This window comes from Ahaetulla prasina, chromosome 7 (assembly GCF_028640845.1).
Source record: "Ahaetulla prasina isolate Xishuangbanna chromosome 7, ASM2864084v1, whole genome shotgun sequence".
In the NCBI taxonomy this organism is placed as follows: Eukaryota; Metazoa; Chordata; class Lepidosauria; order Squamata; family Colubridae; genus Ahaetulla; species Ahaetulla prasina.
In genome coordinates, this window is record NC_080545.1 from 80,409,624 (window position 1) to 80,429,361 (window position 19,738).

General features: G+C 41.0%; 1 protein-coding gene across 3 annotated transcripts; it reads right to left on the reverse strand.

The window, feature by feature from the left end:
- Positions 1 to 3,349: 3,349 nt before the first annotated feature.
- Positions 3,350 to 17,003, reverse strand: STMP1 (short transmembrane mitochondrial protein 1). 3 transcript variants are annotated; one of them, XR_009156121.1, is made up of 4 exons: positions 16,902 to 17,003; positions 6,504 to 6,557; positions 5,384 to 5,515; positions 3,350 to 3,670 (listed from the first exon to the last, which is right to left on the reverse strand). XR_009156121.1 is itself a non-coding variant. In XM_058191128.1 (3 exons), the coding sequence occupies exons 1-3, from the start codon at positions 16,914 to 16,916 to the stop codon at positions 5,438 to 5,440; spliced, it is 147 nt and encodes a 48-aa protein (XP_058047111.1). In that variant the 5' UTR covers positions 16,917 to 17,003; the 3' UTR covers positions 3,350 to 5,437. The 3 variants fall into 3 exon arrangements, 1 of the variants encoding a protein (XP_058047111.1); XR_009156120.1 differs by having other exon boundaries at positions 3,350 to 4,534; XM_058191128.1 differs by having other exon boundaries at positions 3,350 to 5,515.
- Between the last annotated feature and the right edge of the window lie 2,735 nt (positions 17,004 to 19,738).

Below are 19,738 nucleotides of genomic sequence, written 5' to 3' on the forward strand. Positions count from 1 at the left end.
TCTCTTTTTCATCTGCTTGTTTTTTTAAGGTAGCCACGCTCTTCCTACGAGGAACAAAATGGCAAAAGTCTTTTTGTCTCTGGATATGAGGGTCATTTGGTTACATCTGTCGCCAGTCTGATTGATAGGTTTAATTTGGCTGGCTAAGCAAAGATACGGGGATGCGGTAGCTCAGTGGCTAAGATGCTGAGCTTGTCAATCAGGGGTGAAATGCACTTACCTTCACTACCGGATCGCAACTGTGAGCACATGCACCTCCTCTGCATGCGCAGAGGGTCAAAAACAGGAGTGGTGATGCTGGGTGGGTGGGTAGAGCCTCCCACCGCCGGCCCTACCGGATTGCACGAGCTGGATAGATCCAGCTGAATTTCACCACTGTTGTCGATCGAAAGGTCAGCAGTTCAGCGGTTCAAACGGGTGAGCTCCCGTTACTTGTCCCAGCTTCTGCCAACCTAGCAGTTCGAAAGCACGTAAAAAATGCAAGTAGAAAAATACTTGCAAGTAGCTTTGGTGGGAAGATAACAGTGTTCCGTGCACCTTTGGTGTTTAGTCATGCTGGCCACATGATCATGGAGACATCTTCAGACAATGGTGGCTCTTCGGTTTTGAAACGGTGGAGATGAGCACTGCCCCCTAGAGTCAGGAATGACTAGCACATATGTGCAAGGGGAACCTTTAAGCAAAGGTCCTCTTATACTGCTAGGTGTTTCCACCAGAATGAGGATGATCTCCAGATAGGTGGCAAAACCCACCTATAAATGAATGCTCTGTTTTTATTTTGCACTATAAAGTTACAAAACTCATGTGAGAAACCTTTGTTCGGATCAAAACATCCATTTTGCTCTTAAAAAATAAATTTCCTCTCACCAGAAAAAAAAGAAAAGGATTCAATTTTTCATCCCTTTCTCTCTAGTGATGTTGCCTTTTCATCAAACAATTTCCCTACAACCTTCAAGGGTGAAATCTGTAAGTATAAAAAGTGTCCTGACACCCCACCACCACCAAAAAAAGTTGATTGCCAGCTGTGCTTTTCTGATAGAACCTTCAGTGTGGACTTCAGTGGCTTCTGCTGAATAGCTATTATTTACTATATTAATTAAATTTATGTCAGTATCTTCCAGGTATAGAGCTGAGGGGCACATTGAAACTCACAAAAGTATATTTGACTCTTTACTGCAGTAACACCTGAGCTAGTATCTGTAATTGCTTCTCACACAACTCCAACAACATGACCATATTTGGAATATTGGCCAAATGTTGGCAAGATACAAATTCAGATCCCCATCAGCCATGCATTTCTTTAGGTGAATTGTGTAAGCTCTTAGTTTTCAAGATCATTTCTTGTAAGGATTTGATAATTTGAAGGAAAAGGAGGAACAGGAAAAAGTAAATCTGCATCAGACAAAATAGGACATGGCTAGATGTAACATAAGAGCCATTCTTTCTTCAACGTTCTCCAGTGACAACAGGTACAAGTAAATTTGTTAAACTTTGCCCGTCCTTATACCCTGGTTACATATTTGATTTGCTTGATATAGGAAATACTAGAAAAAAATCATGAGCGAATGATTCCCATCAAATCTAATTTGTGAATGAATCTAAAGTATATGTATATTGTTGGGCTGTAGTTTCCACAACATTCTCTAACATGAAAAGGCTGTTCATTCTCTTAATAATAAGAATTTTTTAAAAATGTTAACCTTCCTGACGACCTAAATGTAGGCAAAGAATATCACTAATGTCTTTTAACTGCAAACATATATCCTATTTAAAATTCCCTTCACTATAGATAAAAAATGGATCAGGGCTGAGGAAAATAATATTATTGGTAACATTATTATCGCCTGGCCTGTATCCCAAAATGAGAACTAATCAGAGTAATAATAATAGTTAAACAACAGCAACAAAACAACTCCCCTACTAAGCTGAGTAATATAGAAGCCAGTGGTGTGTCCTTTTCAACACATGTATTCAATATAGACTTCGTTAGTATTTCCTTTATTATGTCCTTCATCATAAACTGAAATAATAAATGATGCATGGACCCAGCCAATTTAACAAAATATGATTGAGCAGAACATTGTTCAGTATATTGTATAAACCCAGCCATCACACTCAGCAAGAGCTGTATTGCATATTACTTGGAAATAAAAGAGAAGAAAAAAATAAATACCTTATGGTTATTAAAATGAGTGTTTAGAAATAAATAAGTTTCATAATGGAAACAATTTGCAAATAAAAAAGGAACAAAATAAAACTTTCTTGCGTAATTAGGACACTTGATTTGATTATTGAAAAATTATATGGATAGATACCAGTTTAAATTTCCCAAATTAAAATTTGGTACACAAGTCTAGCAACAGATGCATACACAAATGCCAATATTTGTGTCCAAATATATTAACTCTTATATGGATTTTTTTTTGCTGTTAAAAGGACTATCAATTACATGCTATGGTAGTTGATTGTTTTAAGGGCCTACGAGTATTAAATTATTTTGATGTGATCAACTGATGTTCAGTGCCTTTGATAGCATGAATTGCCACTTCGACCTTTCTCCAGTCAGAATTCAGTTTTTCTAAAGACATAGCAGTAATTTTAATATCATCAATCCATGTTATTTGTTGCCTTCTTTTTCTTCCCCTTCCCTCAACATTCCTAAACTTATTTATCTTCTTGTATCACATGCCCAAAATATGTGAATGTTCTAGTTCCAATCACATCAAATGAACAGTAAGTCTACATATAGTCCAGAACAGCTGAATCCTTGTTCCTTAACTCTTACCTTCAAATTCATAATTCAAAGACACAAACATTATGGTTTAACAGGTGTGAAATTAACCAACTGCTATTCCAAGTTGAATTCCTTTATTCCACAAACTCCACATATATTTACGAAGTTTGCATATGCTTATTCCTGGACAGACAGGTAGATAGTCAGATAAATATAAAATATGCACCATGATTACTTCCTTGCGTAAGACAAGGATTTCTGTTATATTATGTATGTAAGACAATTCTGTAAATAAGACAATTTACTTCAGTGTTTCTCAACCTCACATGCTGGGAGGGGAATCCACATATTTTAGACGTTGCTGAGGTTGAAAAACATTGATCTACTTCATCTTTTCTTATAATATAATCTGTGTACAATTCACAAAGTATACTGATAGATAACACACTAATGTATTAAAATATTTCATGTACAACCCATACTTTTATTCTAGAACTCCTAGTATTCAAGTCTGTTGTATCTCTTCCTTAAGTTGCACAGGAAAACTGTTCTAGAAATTGTGTTGGCTAAGTAGGTTTGAAAGAATGTAATTCAAAGAAAAACTGACAACTCTCAGAGGAAGTGAATAACCAGATTTATTTTGTACCATCATGTGTACGGTTTGAACCTTCACATTTTGCAGACATGAGAAAGAATTTTGTAATTCTTCAAAATCCCATTTGTAAATTTCAGAGGATGGTCAGAATTATAAAGCTGAACTCTGCAGACCATGACATAAGGCAATACTTCCATTGATTTAATGGTAACAAATGTGAAATCTAGAGAAACAATTTCATGCTGTTTCATGTAAAATTAGCACTGATCTCTCAAAGTCTTCCTTTCTGAAAATGTGCATTAATTGGAACAACAGTCCACTTTTCCCATATAGACAAGATTCTGAAAGAGAGAAAGAAAAAAATTCTGATAAAATTAGATTGGTCGGGAAATCAATCAATTTTACCCAAATACTTTGTATTCTGTAGAAAAGGCAATTTTTAAGATGCCCTAACACTGCATCTATATGTGATGGTTAAGGTCTCACAAATGATAATACAAAGAGAATCTTCGTTACTGTGAACTTAAAAGTCCCATCAAGTTTGATATGATGAATATAATTCCACATAGAGACCTAAAAGTCAAGTCAAGGGAAAAAGGTTCTCAATGCCATCTCTGTCAATGACACCTTTTAAAAGCTGAAATTTCTCACAATGGTTTAGTATTTATTTATTGTTATAATACACACATTTCTGAATGCACATGGTAATCCATAAAACCATACTCAACATAGTATAGGAGCGTTGTTTAACAAATGAAGAAAACAATAAATTCAAGTAATTTTCATGTAAATATATAGGTAATCTATTTAGCCTATGAAACAAAACTAGAATTTTAGGTTCTACATTAATCTGGCCACAAGCATATTATCTAGTCTATTATTCAACCTTAGGATGCCAAAACTTGAACTTTGATATTTGTGGTAAGGAAGGTTTCGATAGAGTAGGAGACTTGAATTTGGGATAGATTTAAAATCACACTAACCCTGTTTCATACTGCCAATTTTCAGCATTTCCGTTAACAACATTCAATAGAGTGATCAGTCAGAGTAGGATACAAAAATGTTTAGAAGGAGCCTACAATAGGTATGCTTACCCCTACATAGGCAATGCAATATCTGCAATGATTGTCCAGCCTCTTCTTAAGTGTTTCTAATGACAGTTATCATCTTTAAATACATGCATCTTTCTTTGTTTCAAGAAAGGGCTACAACAGACACAAGACAGTAAAAATTCAAGCCAGTAAATTTGCATAGTTTGATTCATGTTTTCATCATCAGAATGCAAGTGCAGGACTCCATCAATTCCTAGTTATACCAGAATGGTAAACCCTTAAAAACATCATAAACAAAAATACCGACTAAGAATTGGAAGATGGGTACATTTTTGTTGATATATTGCAACAATTCATTTAAGTTGTTCAAATTTTTTAAAAACTGTTTACAATTTTTTACAAACAATGGATGAAGCATATTGGCTATCATACCTCTGTGAACTCAACATTTTGGCATTAGATTTACTGACTATATGCAGACTATACATGTTCCATGTTCCAGGAATGCCCAACAATAAAATAGAAAAGTCATATTTCAGCAACAAAGATGGGAATTTTTATCAGACGTTTAGATTAGATTAGACTTAGATTTTTTTTAGATTGGAATAATTAATGGCATATCTTCATTCTGTTCCTGACTCGTTATTACTAAATATAAAGAATTACTGAAGCAATACTTGAGAACAAAAGTCCAGTTTGTATGTGTGTGTGTGTGTGTGTGTGTGTGTGTGTGTGTGTGTGTGGATAGGTAGGTAGGTAGGTAGGAAGGAAGGAAGGAAGGAAGGTAAGTAGGTAGGTAGATAGATAGATAGATAGATAGATAGATAGATAGATAGATAGATAGATAGATAAAAATTAGATCGATATGGATCTTTTTTTCTTTGGAAAAAAGTCAAGTGCAAGGAGGCCACATGGATATAGTAACACTAAGATTGAATGCTTTTTAAGGCCTTCTGAGGTCAGGCCTGGAAGCATTCATTAAAGCCAATAAAGTTTTGACACCTGGGTGGTTAAAATAAACCATCTATGTTGAACAACAGGATGCCTAAATCAGCATCATTTATCATTTGGAGGCTTCTTCTTAGCTTCTACATCTCTCTTGATGTCTTCAATCTTCTTTGCAATGTTTGGAACCTATAAACATATAAAGGAACATCAGAACCATTGCAGTTTACAGAGTCAATTCAAGATAATCTCTGGGTCCATGATATTTACAGGAAAAGAATCTTTTTCTGTACTCTAGTCTGCACCATACTCTAATGCAGGGGTCTCCAACCTTGGCAACTTTAAGACTTTAAGTTTTGCTGGCTAAGGAACTCTGGGAGTTGAAGTCCACAAGTCTTAAAGTTGCCAAAGTTGGAGACCCCTGCTCTAGTGTCTTTGCAAGACTGACCACAAATTGATTAATTTAATTTATGTATTTCAGGCTTTGCTGTTAGAATTAGTAACCGTGGAACAGTAGGCGAATTTTGGTGCCTTCTGGGACAAACACTTAAGAAAAAAATAGCATTCTAAAACTTGCAATGCAGGTTTCAATGGAAAAGTGTTAAAATATATCACAAATATTTCATGCGTGTAAGTAAGAGGAGATTAACGTGGAAACAGGATTAAATGCAGGTATGGATGAAGGAATGTAAAACTGATCTGGACTCTCTTTATTACACAAATCTAAAGCTGCTGGATTGTGGTTACATAGAAAAATAGGAAATCAATAGCCTTTCAGAAATTCAAGTCAACAAGTCCCATCATCTTTGATACTTGTGACCACTGCATGAGCCGTGGTGGCACAGTGGTTAAAAAGCAGTCCTGCAGGCTACTTCTGTTGACAGCCGGCTGCCTGCAATTTGGCAGTTCAAATCTCACCAGGCTCAAGGTTGACTCAGCCTTCCATCCTTCCGAGGTGGGTAAAACGAGGACCCAAATTGTTGGGGGCAAGAGGCTGACTCTGTAATCTGCTTAGAGAGGGCTGTAAAGCACTGTGAAACAGTATATAAGTCTGAATGCTATTGCATTCTAGAAAAAATGGGAACTGGAGTTCAGAATCATCTGGTGTTTGACAGGCTCTGCAATGGTCACAAATTCCAAGTCTTAACATAATTTCAAAAGCAGCAAGAATACTTACATCATAGTTCTGGGCCAAATACATTCCAACTACATTGCCAACTGCAAAACCGAGCTGGAGAAAGAACAGAAAGGGTAACACTGAGGATTTTACTTCTCTTTCTCACCACACATGAAATGTAATTTAAAAATGCAATTAGTTTTCCATTCTATCTTTTAAAAGAAATGTTTTGCCAATTTCAGGCCAAAACCTGATTTTCATTAAAATGTTTATCATGTTTTTAGCTAATGTTTTTGCCAAACAGTTTCCACCATTTGGCTGAATTCCATGTAAACCTACATACAAATAATTCCTCTATTCACCATTTGCAATTTAAACACTGGAATTGTGCAAACAACTAGGCCAGGATTTAGGAAACTTCAGATAGCATATTCCTAGTAGCAGGTATGAGAGAAAAAGACAAGGGAAAGGAACTTCCTTTTTCACTGGCATAATTGCCACTTATTTAGCTTTTCAGCATTTTCTCATGGCTGTTTCTACTTCTCTACTTGATAATATCAAAATGACAAACCATGGAGGGATGTGATAAGTGGATAAGTTTTTTGTGGCTAGAACATACACTTCCTTTAAAACAGCGGCCACAACCTTTGAGACCCGGCTGGGGGAGAAAGAGGGGAACTGGGCCACACGAGCGGTGGGGCGGTGAACACACGTGTGCTCAGCTGAACTCGTGCAAATGATGGATCAGCGCACATGAGCATGCATATACCTGTACATCAGGAATGAAATCCAGCAGGTTCTGACAGGTTCTGGAGAACCGGTAGCGGAACTTTTGAGTAGTTCAGAGAACCGGCAAATACCACCTCTGGCTGGCCCAAGAGTGGGGTGGAATGGAGATTTTGCAGTATCCTTCCCCTGCCATGCCCACCAAGCCACGCCCAAAGAACCGGTAGTAAAAAAAATTGAATTCCACCACTGCTGCACATGTATGCACGCCAGCCCGCTCCTCACGTGAACTGAGCTGCGCATGCATGTGCACGTCAGCCCGCCTCTCACACAGCCCAGATCCAAATAGGCCATGGGCCGGTAGTGGGTTAGGGACCCCTGCTTTAAAAGACACTGAGACATCTCAGAATCAGAAGGAATGTCAATGGCCAGGGTGGAGGGGATGACCTGTAAGATTTTAAAAGGGCAAAAAAACCTACACTGCAGAGGCAATACACCTGTTTTGCACCTTTATTTTGCTCCCCACCCACCAATATACTTCTAGGTGGAAGGAAGCGTGCAGCTGGGTACCTCAAGGATTTGTCTTGGGCCCAATGCTCTTCAACATCTTCATGAATGACCTAGATCAGGGGTCTCCAACCTTGGCAACTTTAAGACTTGTGGACTTCAACTCCCAGCTGGCTGAGGAACTCTGGGAGTTGAAGTCCACAAGTCTTAAAGTTGCCAATGACCTAGATGAGGGGACTGAAGTAGAACTCATCAAATTTGCAGATAACACAAAACTGGGTAGGGGGGAATGCTAACACTTTGTAAGAGAGACTCAATAGTCAGAAGGATCTTGACAGACCTGAGCATTGGGCTCTATCCAAAAGATGCAGTTCAGTGGTAAGAAAAGTAAGATCTGCACAGAGGCAGGAGAAACCAAATGCACAGGTACAGAATAGGTGGTACCTGGCTCAACAATAGTATCTATCAGAGGGAGCTATGTGTCCTGGTGGCTCACCACAGGGGATTGGACTAGATCAGTGGTAGTCAACCTGGTCCCTACCGCCCACTAGTGGGCGTTCCAGCTTTCATGGTGGGCGGTAGGGGTTTTGTCCGATACTGAAGCATTTTCCTTTTTTTTTTATTTAATTGACTTTTTTAAAAAAAATTCATAGCATTATTTAGAAACATTTTCATTAGGTTTTCATAAAATTCCCCGTGGCAATTTAAATTTCTGAAAATATACTATTTGTATCGCCCGCGCATAAGCTTAGTTCAAGTTACATAAGTGAAACTAAATGGCGCTATAGTGCGACCGCAAACAAAAGACCCTTGTCCCAGAATAGCTTGCACATCTCCCCCCACACCACCCAGCTATAACAGACAAGCAGAGCTGGTAGCCAGTGCCCCACCCCCCAAACCCAATCCACGATGCATGAGAGGCATGTGCAGATGATGATACATGGCGCATTACTGTGGAACTGGTGGACGGTTAGAAAATTTTACTACTAAAAGAGATACAAAAGTGGGTGGTAGGTATAAAAAGGTTGACTACCCCTGGACTAGATGACCTCCACAGTCCTTTCCAGCCCTATATAAAAAACCATGCCATAGCATGATCAAGGGGGCATTAGAAAGAGATCAATTGCTTCCAAAGTATATAAAAAGGTAAAGGTTCCCCTCGCACATATGTGTTAGTCGTTCCCAACTCTAGGAGGCAGTGCTCATCTCCGTTTCAAAGCTGATGAGCCAGCACTGTCTGAAGACGTCTCCATGGTCATGTGGCTGGCATGACTAAATGCCAAAGGCGCATGGAACGCTGTTATCTTCTCACCAAAAGTGGCCCCCATTTTTCTACTTGCATTTTTTACATGCTTTCAAACTGATAGGTTGGCAGAAGATGGAACAAGTAACGGGACCTCACCCCATTATGTGGCACTAGGGATTCAAACTGCTGAACTGCCTACCTTTTGATCAACAAGCTCAGCATTTTAGCCACTGAGCCACCATGATCCCCTCCAAAATATATACATTCCCTTTTATATTGCTGCATATTGGGCCACTCTAATTGGAGCAGCATATAAAACCTAGCAAAATAATACATAGGTAACTAAATCCCTAGGTGAAAATAATAATAATAATCACAAGAATTATGTCCAAAGAAACACAGCAGGAGTTTTATTAAGTACATTCATGGGCATTTCAAAAATGCCTCCATGGAATACCAAATGGGAAAGTAGCAAGACTAACAGATTATATGTTGGTGTATGATCATCCATACTAAACTCTGAATCACATAAAAAACTTTGCTTAACATAGCTTCGTAGTGCAGTCCAGTATGATTTACTGCTGTCAATTTGTGGTGGCTTATTCCTGCACATACAGATTTATCCAATTTTATTCATCTATTTTTCTAAAAACAAGAGTTTTGGACTAATTTAGATGTGCACTTCTTAAATGGTTTCCATCTGGGTAATGAAGTCTTCAAATCTCATCACACTGAAAGAGTAGTGAAACATTAATATAACATTCCGATGTCTGGAGGTTAATTGCTTTTAGCACTTGAGAATCTCCCCTTCAGCCATGAATGAACTGCAGGTTTTACTGACAACCAAGAATAGAAACAGCTATTAAAAATATGAGCATTAAAATTAAGGTTGTTTTTAAAAGTCTGCCACTGTATGCCAATCACATCTCATTTCCTGTACAACATGGTAGATGTGGTGCTCAAAAAAAGTGAAGAAAACCCATTTAAAATAATGTACAATGTGATGTTAATTTTCATAACCTCCTCTGGAGAAGCAGTAACCCTGAATTTTTATTTTTCATTTAATTTAGCCTTCCCCAACAATATACCCTCTAGACATGTTGAACTACAACTCCCATGGCTCTAGCTGGTTCCAGATTGAGGAAAGCTGCTTTGAAGCCTATGTTTGCTTTACTTTCTTGGAAATGGGGAAGATTTAGAAATCACAGTTTTCTCCCCAAGCACCCAAAGTCCAGTCCAATTTGCCTAGCTGTGTGGAAAATCTTGATCTAACAAATCCTATTTTGACAGACCTCTGCAATGGACAATTTTTTCATCTAGTCATCTCCTTGAAATAATAGCAAAGTTCGCTGTATTAATTTGGGCGGGATAGTTACATTTACGGTAATCTTATCTTAATTTTAAAACATCTGACACGATTTGTATTTTGCATCTGTATGACTCTTCCCCGTGGACTATTTCACAAATTGTTCAAAGTATCTTTGAACATCATATTCTAGGAAGCAAAATAACTGGGCTCCAAGTCACCCACATAATATAGAAAACTACTTACAGGGCATATAAGTAGGGCCGGTTTAGCTCAGGCTGGTAAAGCCTGTTATTAAGAACACAGAGCCTGCAATTACTGCAGGTTCAAGCCCGGCCCAAGGTTGACTCAGCCTTCCATCCTTTATAAGGTAGGTAAAATGAGGACCCAGATTGTTGGGGGGGCAATAAGTTGACTTTGTATATAAATATACAAATAGAATGAGACTATTGCCTTATACACTGTAAGCCGCCCTGAGTCCTCGGAGAAGGGCGGGGTATAAATGTAAACAAAAAAAATATAAAAAAAAAATATAACAAGATATCTAAATATAGGAAGCTATACGAAAGATATAGAGGGCATGAAAGCCTGCTAGGTCAGGGGTCCCCAGCCCCCAGATTGTGGCCCACTACCAGCCATGGCATGTTCGGAACTCGGACACACAGGTGGCTGGCTGGTGCATGTGCCTGTGCGTGCAGCTCAACTTGGACAACTGGTGGGCCAGCACCCATGCATGCAGCTTGACTTGTATGAGTGGTGGATCGGTGCGCATACATACAGCTTGACTTGCTTGTGCTGGCAGGTTCCCCTCTCTGCCCACCCTCCAGGCCACCAGGCCATTAAGGTTGGGGACCACTATGCTAGTTGACAAGGACTCTCTCTCTGCCCAACCTACTTCACAGGTTGTTGTGGGGGAAAAGGAGGGGAAAGTAGTATTATGCATGTTTGCTGCCTTGAGTTACTTATTAGGATTTTAAAGGAAGGATAAAAATAAAATAATATATCTATTCATACATACTCTTCTCTGATAAAGCATTAGTTAGTATGCTAATGAAACTTAAGTTTTCCAGAAATTTAAGAACACTACCTTCCATTGAGGATTTGTATAATGCACAAGTCAAAAAGAGAGCTGTGAAAATATCTACAGACCCCTCACATCCTAGACATAAACAGTTTCAACTTCCACCCTCAAAACGACGCTATAGAGCACTGCACACCAGAACAACTAGACACAAGGAGTTTTTTCCCGAACGCCATCACTCTGCTTAACAACTAATTCCCACAACACTGTCAAATTATTTATTTATTTATTTTATTTATTTTTATTTATTAAATTTTTATACCGCCCTTCTCCCGAAGGACTCAGGGCGGTGTACAGCCAAGATAAAACACGAAATAAATACAAATTAAAACATTTAAAACCTAGCAAATTACAAAAAGGCTGATAATTAAAATTAGTTTTAAAATTTTAGAAATATTAATAAAACCCCGAATTAAAATTTTAACACTATTATGCCAGTCCCGCTTGAATAAATAGGTGTGTTTTTAGCTCACGAGAGAAGGTCCGAAGATCAGGCACTTGATGTAAGCCAGGGGGAAGTTCGTTCCAGAGCGCCGGTGCCCCCACAGAGAAGGCCCTACTCCTGGGGGCCGCCAGCCGACACTGTTTGGCGAACGGCACCCTGAGGAGACCCTCTCTGTGAGAGCGTACAAGTCGGTGGGAGGCGTAAGGTAATAGCAGGCAGTCTTGTAAGTACCCGGGTCCTAAGCCATGGAGCGCTTTAAAGGTGGTAACCAAAATCTTGAAGCGCACCCGAAAAACCACAGGAAGCCAGTGCAGGCTACGGAGTAGTGGTGTTACGTGGGAGCCACGAGCGGCTCCTGTTACCACTCGCGCAGCCGCATTCTGGACTAACTGTAGCCTCCGGGTGCACCTCAAGGGCAGCCCCATGTAGAGAGCATTGCAATAATCCAACCTAGATGTAACCAGAGCGTGAGTGACCGTGCATAAGGCATCCCGGTCAAGGAAGGGACGCAACTGGCGGACCAAGCGAACTTGGTAAAAGGCCCTCCTGGAGACGGCCACCAGATGTTCATCAAAGGACAGCCGTTCATCCAGGAGGACGCCCAAGTTGCGAAGCACCTCCTTTGGGGCCACTAACTCGCCCCCAACAGTCAGCCGCGGATGCAGCTGACTGTACCGGGGTGCCGGCATCCACAGCCACTCCGTCTTGGAGGGATTGAGCTTGAGTCTGTTTCTCCCCATCCAGACCCGTACAGCTTCCAGGCACCGGGACAGCACTTCGACCGCTTCGTTGGGGTGGTCCGGGGTGGAAAGGTACAGCTGAGTATCATCAGCGTACAGGTGATAACTCACCCCGAAACCACTGATGACCTCACCCAGCGGCTTCATATACATGTTGAACAGGGTAGGCGAGAGAATCGACCCCTGAGGCACCCCACAAGTGAGGCGCCTCGAGGATGACCTCTGCCCCCCCGTCAACACCGTCTGCGACCGGTCAGAGAGATAGGAGGAGAACCACCGATAAACGGTGCCCCCCACTCCCAATCCCTCCAACCGGCGCAGCAGGATACCATGGTCGATGGTATCAAAAGCCGCTGAGAGGTCTAATAGGACCAAGGCAGAGGAGCAACCCCTGTCCCTGGCCCTCCAGAGGTCATCCACCAACGCGACCAAAGCCGTCTCCGTGCTATAACCGGGTCGGAAGCCGGACTGGAATGGGTCTAGATAGACAGTTTCCTCCAGGTGCTGGGGGAGCTGCCATGCAACCACACTCTCTACAACCTTCGCCACAAAGCGAAGGTTGGAGACTGGACGATAATTTCCCAAAATAGCTGGGTCCAGGGAAGGCTTCTTGAGGAGGGGTCTCACCACCGCCTCTTTCAAGGCGGCGGGGAAAACCCCTTCCACCAAAGAAGCATTTATAATCCCCTGGAGCCAGCCTCGTGTCACTTCCTGAGCAGCCAGCACTAACCAGGAAGGACACGGGTCCAGTAAACATGTAGTTGCATGCAACCTCCCCAGCAACCTGTCCACGTCCTCGAGAGCCACAGAATCAAACTCATCCCAAATAACATCAGCAAGACGTGTCTCTGTCATCCCGGTTGGATCGCCGCAATCTTGGTCCAAACTATCCCGAAGCTGAACGATTTTATCGTATAGATAACCGTTAAACTCCTCAGCTCGTCCCTGTAAGGGGTCATCCCGTCCCTCTTGGTGAAGGAGGGAACGGGTCACCCGAAACAAGGCGGCCGGGCGGTTATCTGCTGATGCAATGAGGGTGGAAACGTAAGAACGTTTCGCCTCCTTCATTGCCACTAGGTAGGTCTTAGTAAAAGACCTCACTAGTGTCCGATCAGCCTCGGAACGGCTGGACCTCCAGGTGCTCTCTAGGCGTCTTCTACGGCGTTTCATCTCTCTCAGCTCCTCGGAGAACCAGGGAGCCAATTGAGATCTACGCCGGGTCAGAGGCCGCAAAGGCACGACACGGTCCAAAGCCCCAGCCGCGGCCCGTTCCCAGGCCGCAACCAGTTCTTCAGTCGTGCCGTGGGTAAGATCCTCAGGGAACGGCCCAAGCTCCGTCAGGAACCTCTCCGGGTCCATCAGGCGCCTGGAACGGAACCAACGCATTGGTTCCGTCTCCCTGCGGTGGTGGGCGGTGGTCTGAAAGTCTAGGCGAAGAAGAAAAATTTACTAAGACTGTATTGCTATTATTATTATTCTCTTCCTTATTAGTATCTATCTCTTCCCACTTATTACTATAACCATGTTGCTTGTAAATTTCAATTTATATTGGTTTTATTTGTTTCCTAGTACGATTTGATAACTTATTAGTAACCTTGACTATCAATAAGTGTTGTATCTTTTTATTCTTGATGAATGTATTTTATTCTCCTTATGTACACTGAGAGCATATGCACCTAAGACAAATTCCTTGTTTGTCCAAACACACTTGGCCAATAAAGAATTCTATTCCATTCCATTCCCCAATCATGTTTCCAAAGACTGACTATGGAAGCTAACAAGAAATTCCATCAGTGAGCAAGGATCCCCATGATGCTATAATTCCGTTCATGTGCTGATACCACCATATTGAAGAAGGCAATATGCACAAGACTGACTCATGGAAATGTTCATAGTAATGGGAACGTCCGAACAGAATCTCAGGAAATCAGATAGAATCACCATCTTCTTCCAGCCAGAGGGGAGAAAAGATAAACTTTGAATAATTTACAGACTAATTAAATGAGAAACATTTTCTGCCTTTTTTGGGGGACATGCAAAGAACATGCAACCACAGGGATTTGCAGTAGCAGCCTCTTCTTTTAATTCTGAAAAATCATGCTTGATTTTGAGATTTCTCATATTTCTCTGAAACTCAATACTGACCATTCATCATCATCAACATAATACCATACTATTGTTTTCGGGATGGATACTGAAACATTTGCTTTTCTAGAGATAAGTATTTTACTTCTTCAAGAAGTCCAGTTTGTTCCTGTTACAGCAAACTTGGCTGGCTTGTTTCAGGTTGAAAGTATAAAATACACACTGGAATTGTTCCATCAAGTGGTGGATGGAAAACTTGACTGCACTCGGGTTTTTTGGGGGGGTTTTTTGACATGCTTTCTGGAATTTTGCAACAGGATCAGTTTTTATACAAAAATGCAAGACAGACCTCAAAATTCCATATGAGAACAACAGGGCCTCCTATTTAATTGGCTCTGATAATGAGACATGCATTCTTATATCCCTTGTACTCCGAAGATACAAGAATTTCTGCCATATAATTTCACACTCCCCCTTTCTATTAATTTATCATGAAATAGTTCAGCTTCTTTCAGCTCCGCAAAATTTGTCCCAGTTTGGCTGGCTTCATGGGAATGTCCCAGTTTGGCTGGCTTCATGGGAACAAACTATTCTCAATGCTAAAATTCCAGAGCTAGCTGGGAAATTTGATTACAGACTAGAGTCTGCAAAAATTTACAGACACTGATGATAACAGAATATCAGAGTTGGGAGGGATCTTGGAGGTCTTCTAGTCTAACCCTCTGTTCAAGCAGGAGACTCTATACCAGGGATGTCAAACTCAAGGCCCGGGAACCGGATCCAGCCTGTAGGGTACTTAGATCTGGCCCATGGGGCTGCCCTGAAACAGCAAAGGACCTGCCCGCAGTGCCTCTGCCAACAAAAATGGAACTCAGGAGGACCACGGGCAGCCCTCACAAGCTCCATTTTCGCTGGCAGAGGGTTGCAGGAGGCCGTCACAGCCAAAAACAGAGATCGGGAGCCTGTTTTTGCTAACAGAGCTCTCCGACCACCATAGGCGCCCCTGATACGAGTGATGTTGAGCTGGCCACGCCCACCCTGGCCACACACACACTTATTTATTTATTTGCATTTATATCCCGCCCTTCTCCAAAGACTCAGGGCGGCTTACACTACGTTAGCAATAGTCTTCATCCTATTTGTATATTTATATACAAAGTCAACTTATTGCCCTCAAAAATCTGGGTCCTCATTTTACCTACCTTATAAAGGATGGAAGGCTGAGTCAACCTTGGGCCTGGTGGGACTAGAACCTGCAGTAATTGCAGGCAGCTGTGTTAATAACAGACTGTCTTACCAGTCTGAGCCACAGAGGCCCTATGAAATGAAAAGAAGGACTACGGGAGACGTGATAGCAGTGTTCCAGTATCTCAGGGGTTGCCACAAAGAAGAGGGAGTCAAGCTATTCTCCAAAGCATCTGAGAGGACAAGAAGCAATGGGTGGAAACTAATCAAGGAGAGAAGCAACTTAGAACTAAGGAGAAATTTCCTGACAATTAGAACAATTAATCAGTGGAACAACTTGCCTGCAGAAGTTGTGAATGCTCCAACACTGGAAGTTTTTAAGAAGATGTTGGATAACCATTTGTCTGAAGTGGTGTAGAGTTTCCTGCCTAAGCAGGGGGTTGGACTAGAAGACCTCCAAGGTCCCTTCCAGCTCTGTTATTCTATTCTATTCTATTCTATTCTATCCTATCCTATCCTATTCTAGTCTATCCTGTTCTGCTCTCTTCTCTTCTCTTCTTCAAAAAGTAGGAACATATACAGAATATAGAGGAAGTGAAGGTGTGGCTAGGGGGAAGGAGACAAATTATTTTCATGGGCAGGGATGCTTACAACCCAAGCTTACAACAACCCATCCTTGGAAAGAGGCTCCACAGTTAAGATTCGCATGGAAGTTAAGCGCAAGAAAGTCCAACATCCCTAAAGCCCATCCATTTTCAGGACATTGGCTTAATTATATCTGACAAGAAAGACTAGTAACCGGAGCAAACTATCTGTACTTCTCACATTGGAAAGGAGGCTATATTTAAATAAATTGCCCCGATTCTCTCGGGTGTGTTGTTGTTGTTTTTTTGTTGTTGTTGTTTTGGTTGGCAGATCCCCAAAACAAAACAAAAGCCTTCCTTCCGGAAAGTGTTTGTGCTTTTTTTTTTCAAAGTTCGAGTCCCTGCAGCATTCCCGTTCGAGCGCTACCGAGACTTGTCCCTGCGTAGCTTTTCCAGACCACCCAAATTCGGCCGGGCGTCGCCACCTAAAAATTCTCCTTTTTTGCAGCGCTCCCCTCAGCCGGGCCCGTCCCACCCTTTGCCAAAGTCTTACCAAAAACTGAAACATGGTTACCAGCTGTCGCTCTCCGTCCCTTCCAAGCGGAAGGGAAGATTTACAGCCGATTACTTTTTTTCTCTCTTCCGGATTCCCGCCTGCCTTACTGCGTTCGCCTCTCGCATTGGCCGAATGGCTTGATGGGCTCCTCCCTTTTCCAATCCGCATTTCCTTCCCTTCCTTCCTTTTCTTTTTTTATGCCCCGCTTCAGGTTAACCTTCCCTTCCGAGGGCAAACTAAAGACGCTGTTGGCTTTGGGGGGAAAGGGCGGTGTTATATATTGCAATTTATTCGGAAGCGGCCGCCGCTCCTGCCGTGGAGCGATTGATGGAGAATTTGCTCGCGGTGCAAAACTGAGCAGAAAGCCTTTTTGGGAAATAGAGAAGGATCGGGCCTGATGTAGTTCAAAGCGATCGTGTTTGATGCCCCCCACCCTGATTTCAGTGGGGAAATAAAACAGCTAAAAGGGAGGTTTACTGTGCAAGGAACTGTGTTCCTACTCAGAATATAGCAGAACTTAATATCTGAGAAATGGCTATAGGTTTGATTGAAATCCTGAAGATTAGTGAAATATATAGGAATAATAACAACTATGGTATAATAATATTATAATATCTGTGGGAGCTTGGCTGTGCTCTGATTGGATGGGGTTTTTTTGTGTGCTCTGATTGGCTGGGGGTGTGTCCTGTTTGGGTGGGGGCTTGTTGCCCCCACCCAAGCCCCCACCCAAACAGCCAAGCCCCCACCCAAACAGGACACACCCCCAGCCAATCAGAGCACACAAAAAAAAACCCATCCAATCAGAGCACAGCCAAGCTCCCACCCAATCAGTTCAAACCCCCACTAGCAGTTAAAAAGGAAAAAACAGCTGCGATCACACATTGCTCCCAGAAGCATGAAGCTGAAGCCTGAAGATGAATCCAACATAGTTATCTCGTATGCTGTGTATACTGTCTTTTTGTGTAAATAAAATAATAATATAGGAGTAATAATAGTAATAGTAATAGTAATCTTACCAGGAGATGCCAGAGTCGAAGAAAAAGAACTGGAAAAAATCATGAAATATCACAACCTGGCCATCGAAACTACACGGCTATGGATGAAACATGTAACAGGGATACCCATTGTCATCGGGGCACTTGGTACCATGTCCAAGAATTTTATAAGAGACATCAACAAATTGCAGCTTCCTGCAATAACACCAGCGGAACTGCAAAAAACTGCACTACTTGGAACATCGTATATCTTAAGAAGGTACTTGGTTGATACCTAGGACGCTGGCAGCAACCCTTATCAACCATCAGCGCAGTTAATATTTGTGATACATTTTTAAATGTTCAGTTGACTGAGTTTCATGTTTAATGAATAAAGTAAACAATAAGAACAATAAGAACAAAATCATCACTTGTCAATTGCAAAAGGCACCTTTAGCTGGAAATTTACATCCTGCAAGGATATCTTTAAACACCATCAAACATCCACATCTGCCTATCTCAGTTGCTTAAGGACTCGGTAGGTAGATAAAAATGCCAAATCCAATCCGAATATCTGGCTAATTGTATACCATAATAATAAGTTGTATACCATAAACAGTAAACTGAGGAGAATGAGAAGATGGTATTTGGTTCACCTTAACAAATATTTAAAAGATTATTATTTTTTTAAGAACACAGTTGGGGCTATTAGAACTAGGCTGCAAAAATCATGGAAAGAAAGTATGGAATTTCATGTGGTTTGAGTTGATCCAGAACAGATAACTGAGCCTTAAAAATGTTCATGTTTTGAAGAGACATACTTAAGAGATCAACTATAAAATGAAAGAAATTTAAAGGCATTCTGAAATGTGTTAGATCAGTCTCGAATGTTCAGGAAAACAATGCCAATTCTGTTAAGAAAAGAAAAAAAGTTCAATCATTTGTTCTGCTATATCATTACATTTTTTTCTTAATCTTAAAATTAATTTTACTTGATATAAAATGCATATTTGATTGCATTTTACTTTAAGTAAAGATTAAGAAAAAATAAGAGTTTAATAATTAATTACACTTTAATTACACAGGCTATTTATACATGTCTAATTGGCCTAGCCCACAAAGAAAAATAAGTAATAATTCTAGCATAGCAATAGAAAATACATGAATTTTGTGTATAAATGGCATTCTATGAAATGAACACAAGATGGCACCTCATACCTACATTAGTTGATATTTTTTTCACTCGGAGTTTCTTTTATTTAGTAGGGTGATAGGCAGTAGTGGGTTTCAATTTCGGCCGCTATCGGTTCACTCATGGGTGTGCGCGCGTATGTGTGACGCTTCTGCGCATGTGCAGAGACGTCCAGGCAGGTGGGCGGAGCCTCCCACTGCCACCGCTACTGGTTCACCCAATCCGGGGCGAACTGGTAGCAACCCACTACTGGTGATTGAGATAAAGAGAAACTGAAAACTGCAAATCTGGAAAAAATTGAACTTTAAAAAAGAAAAGAAAACTAAAGAAGTGCTTTCAAACAGTCCATTTCTGGTCCCAGTTCCTTTTCTGGGTAATTCATCATAGTTAATTTTTTAAAAAAAACATTCCACAAATATCAGGCATTGATGTTTCCAAGTTTTATTCAATGTTTTCATTCTTATTTTTATTATAATAATTCTGTAAACAGTTCTGAAAGTATTCTTGGAGTCCAATCCACTGAGCTTCTCAATTAACTACTAGGAAAGTGCAGTGCATGAATTCAAGCCATTGTGTTCCAGTATAAGCACTGCATAATTCATGCAGTGCACTGCATGAAGATGCCAATTTCTAATGTATATTAGAAATGTATAATGTATACTGCATAT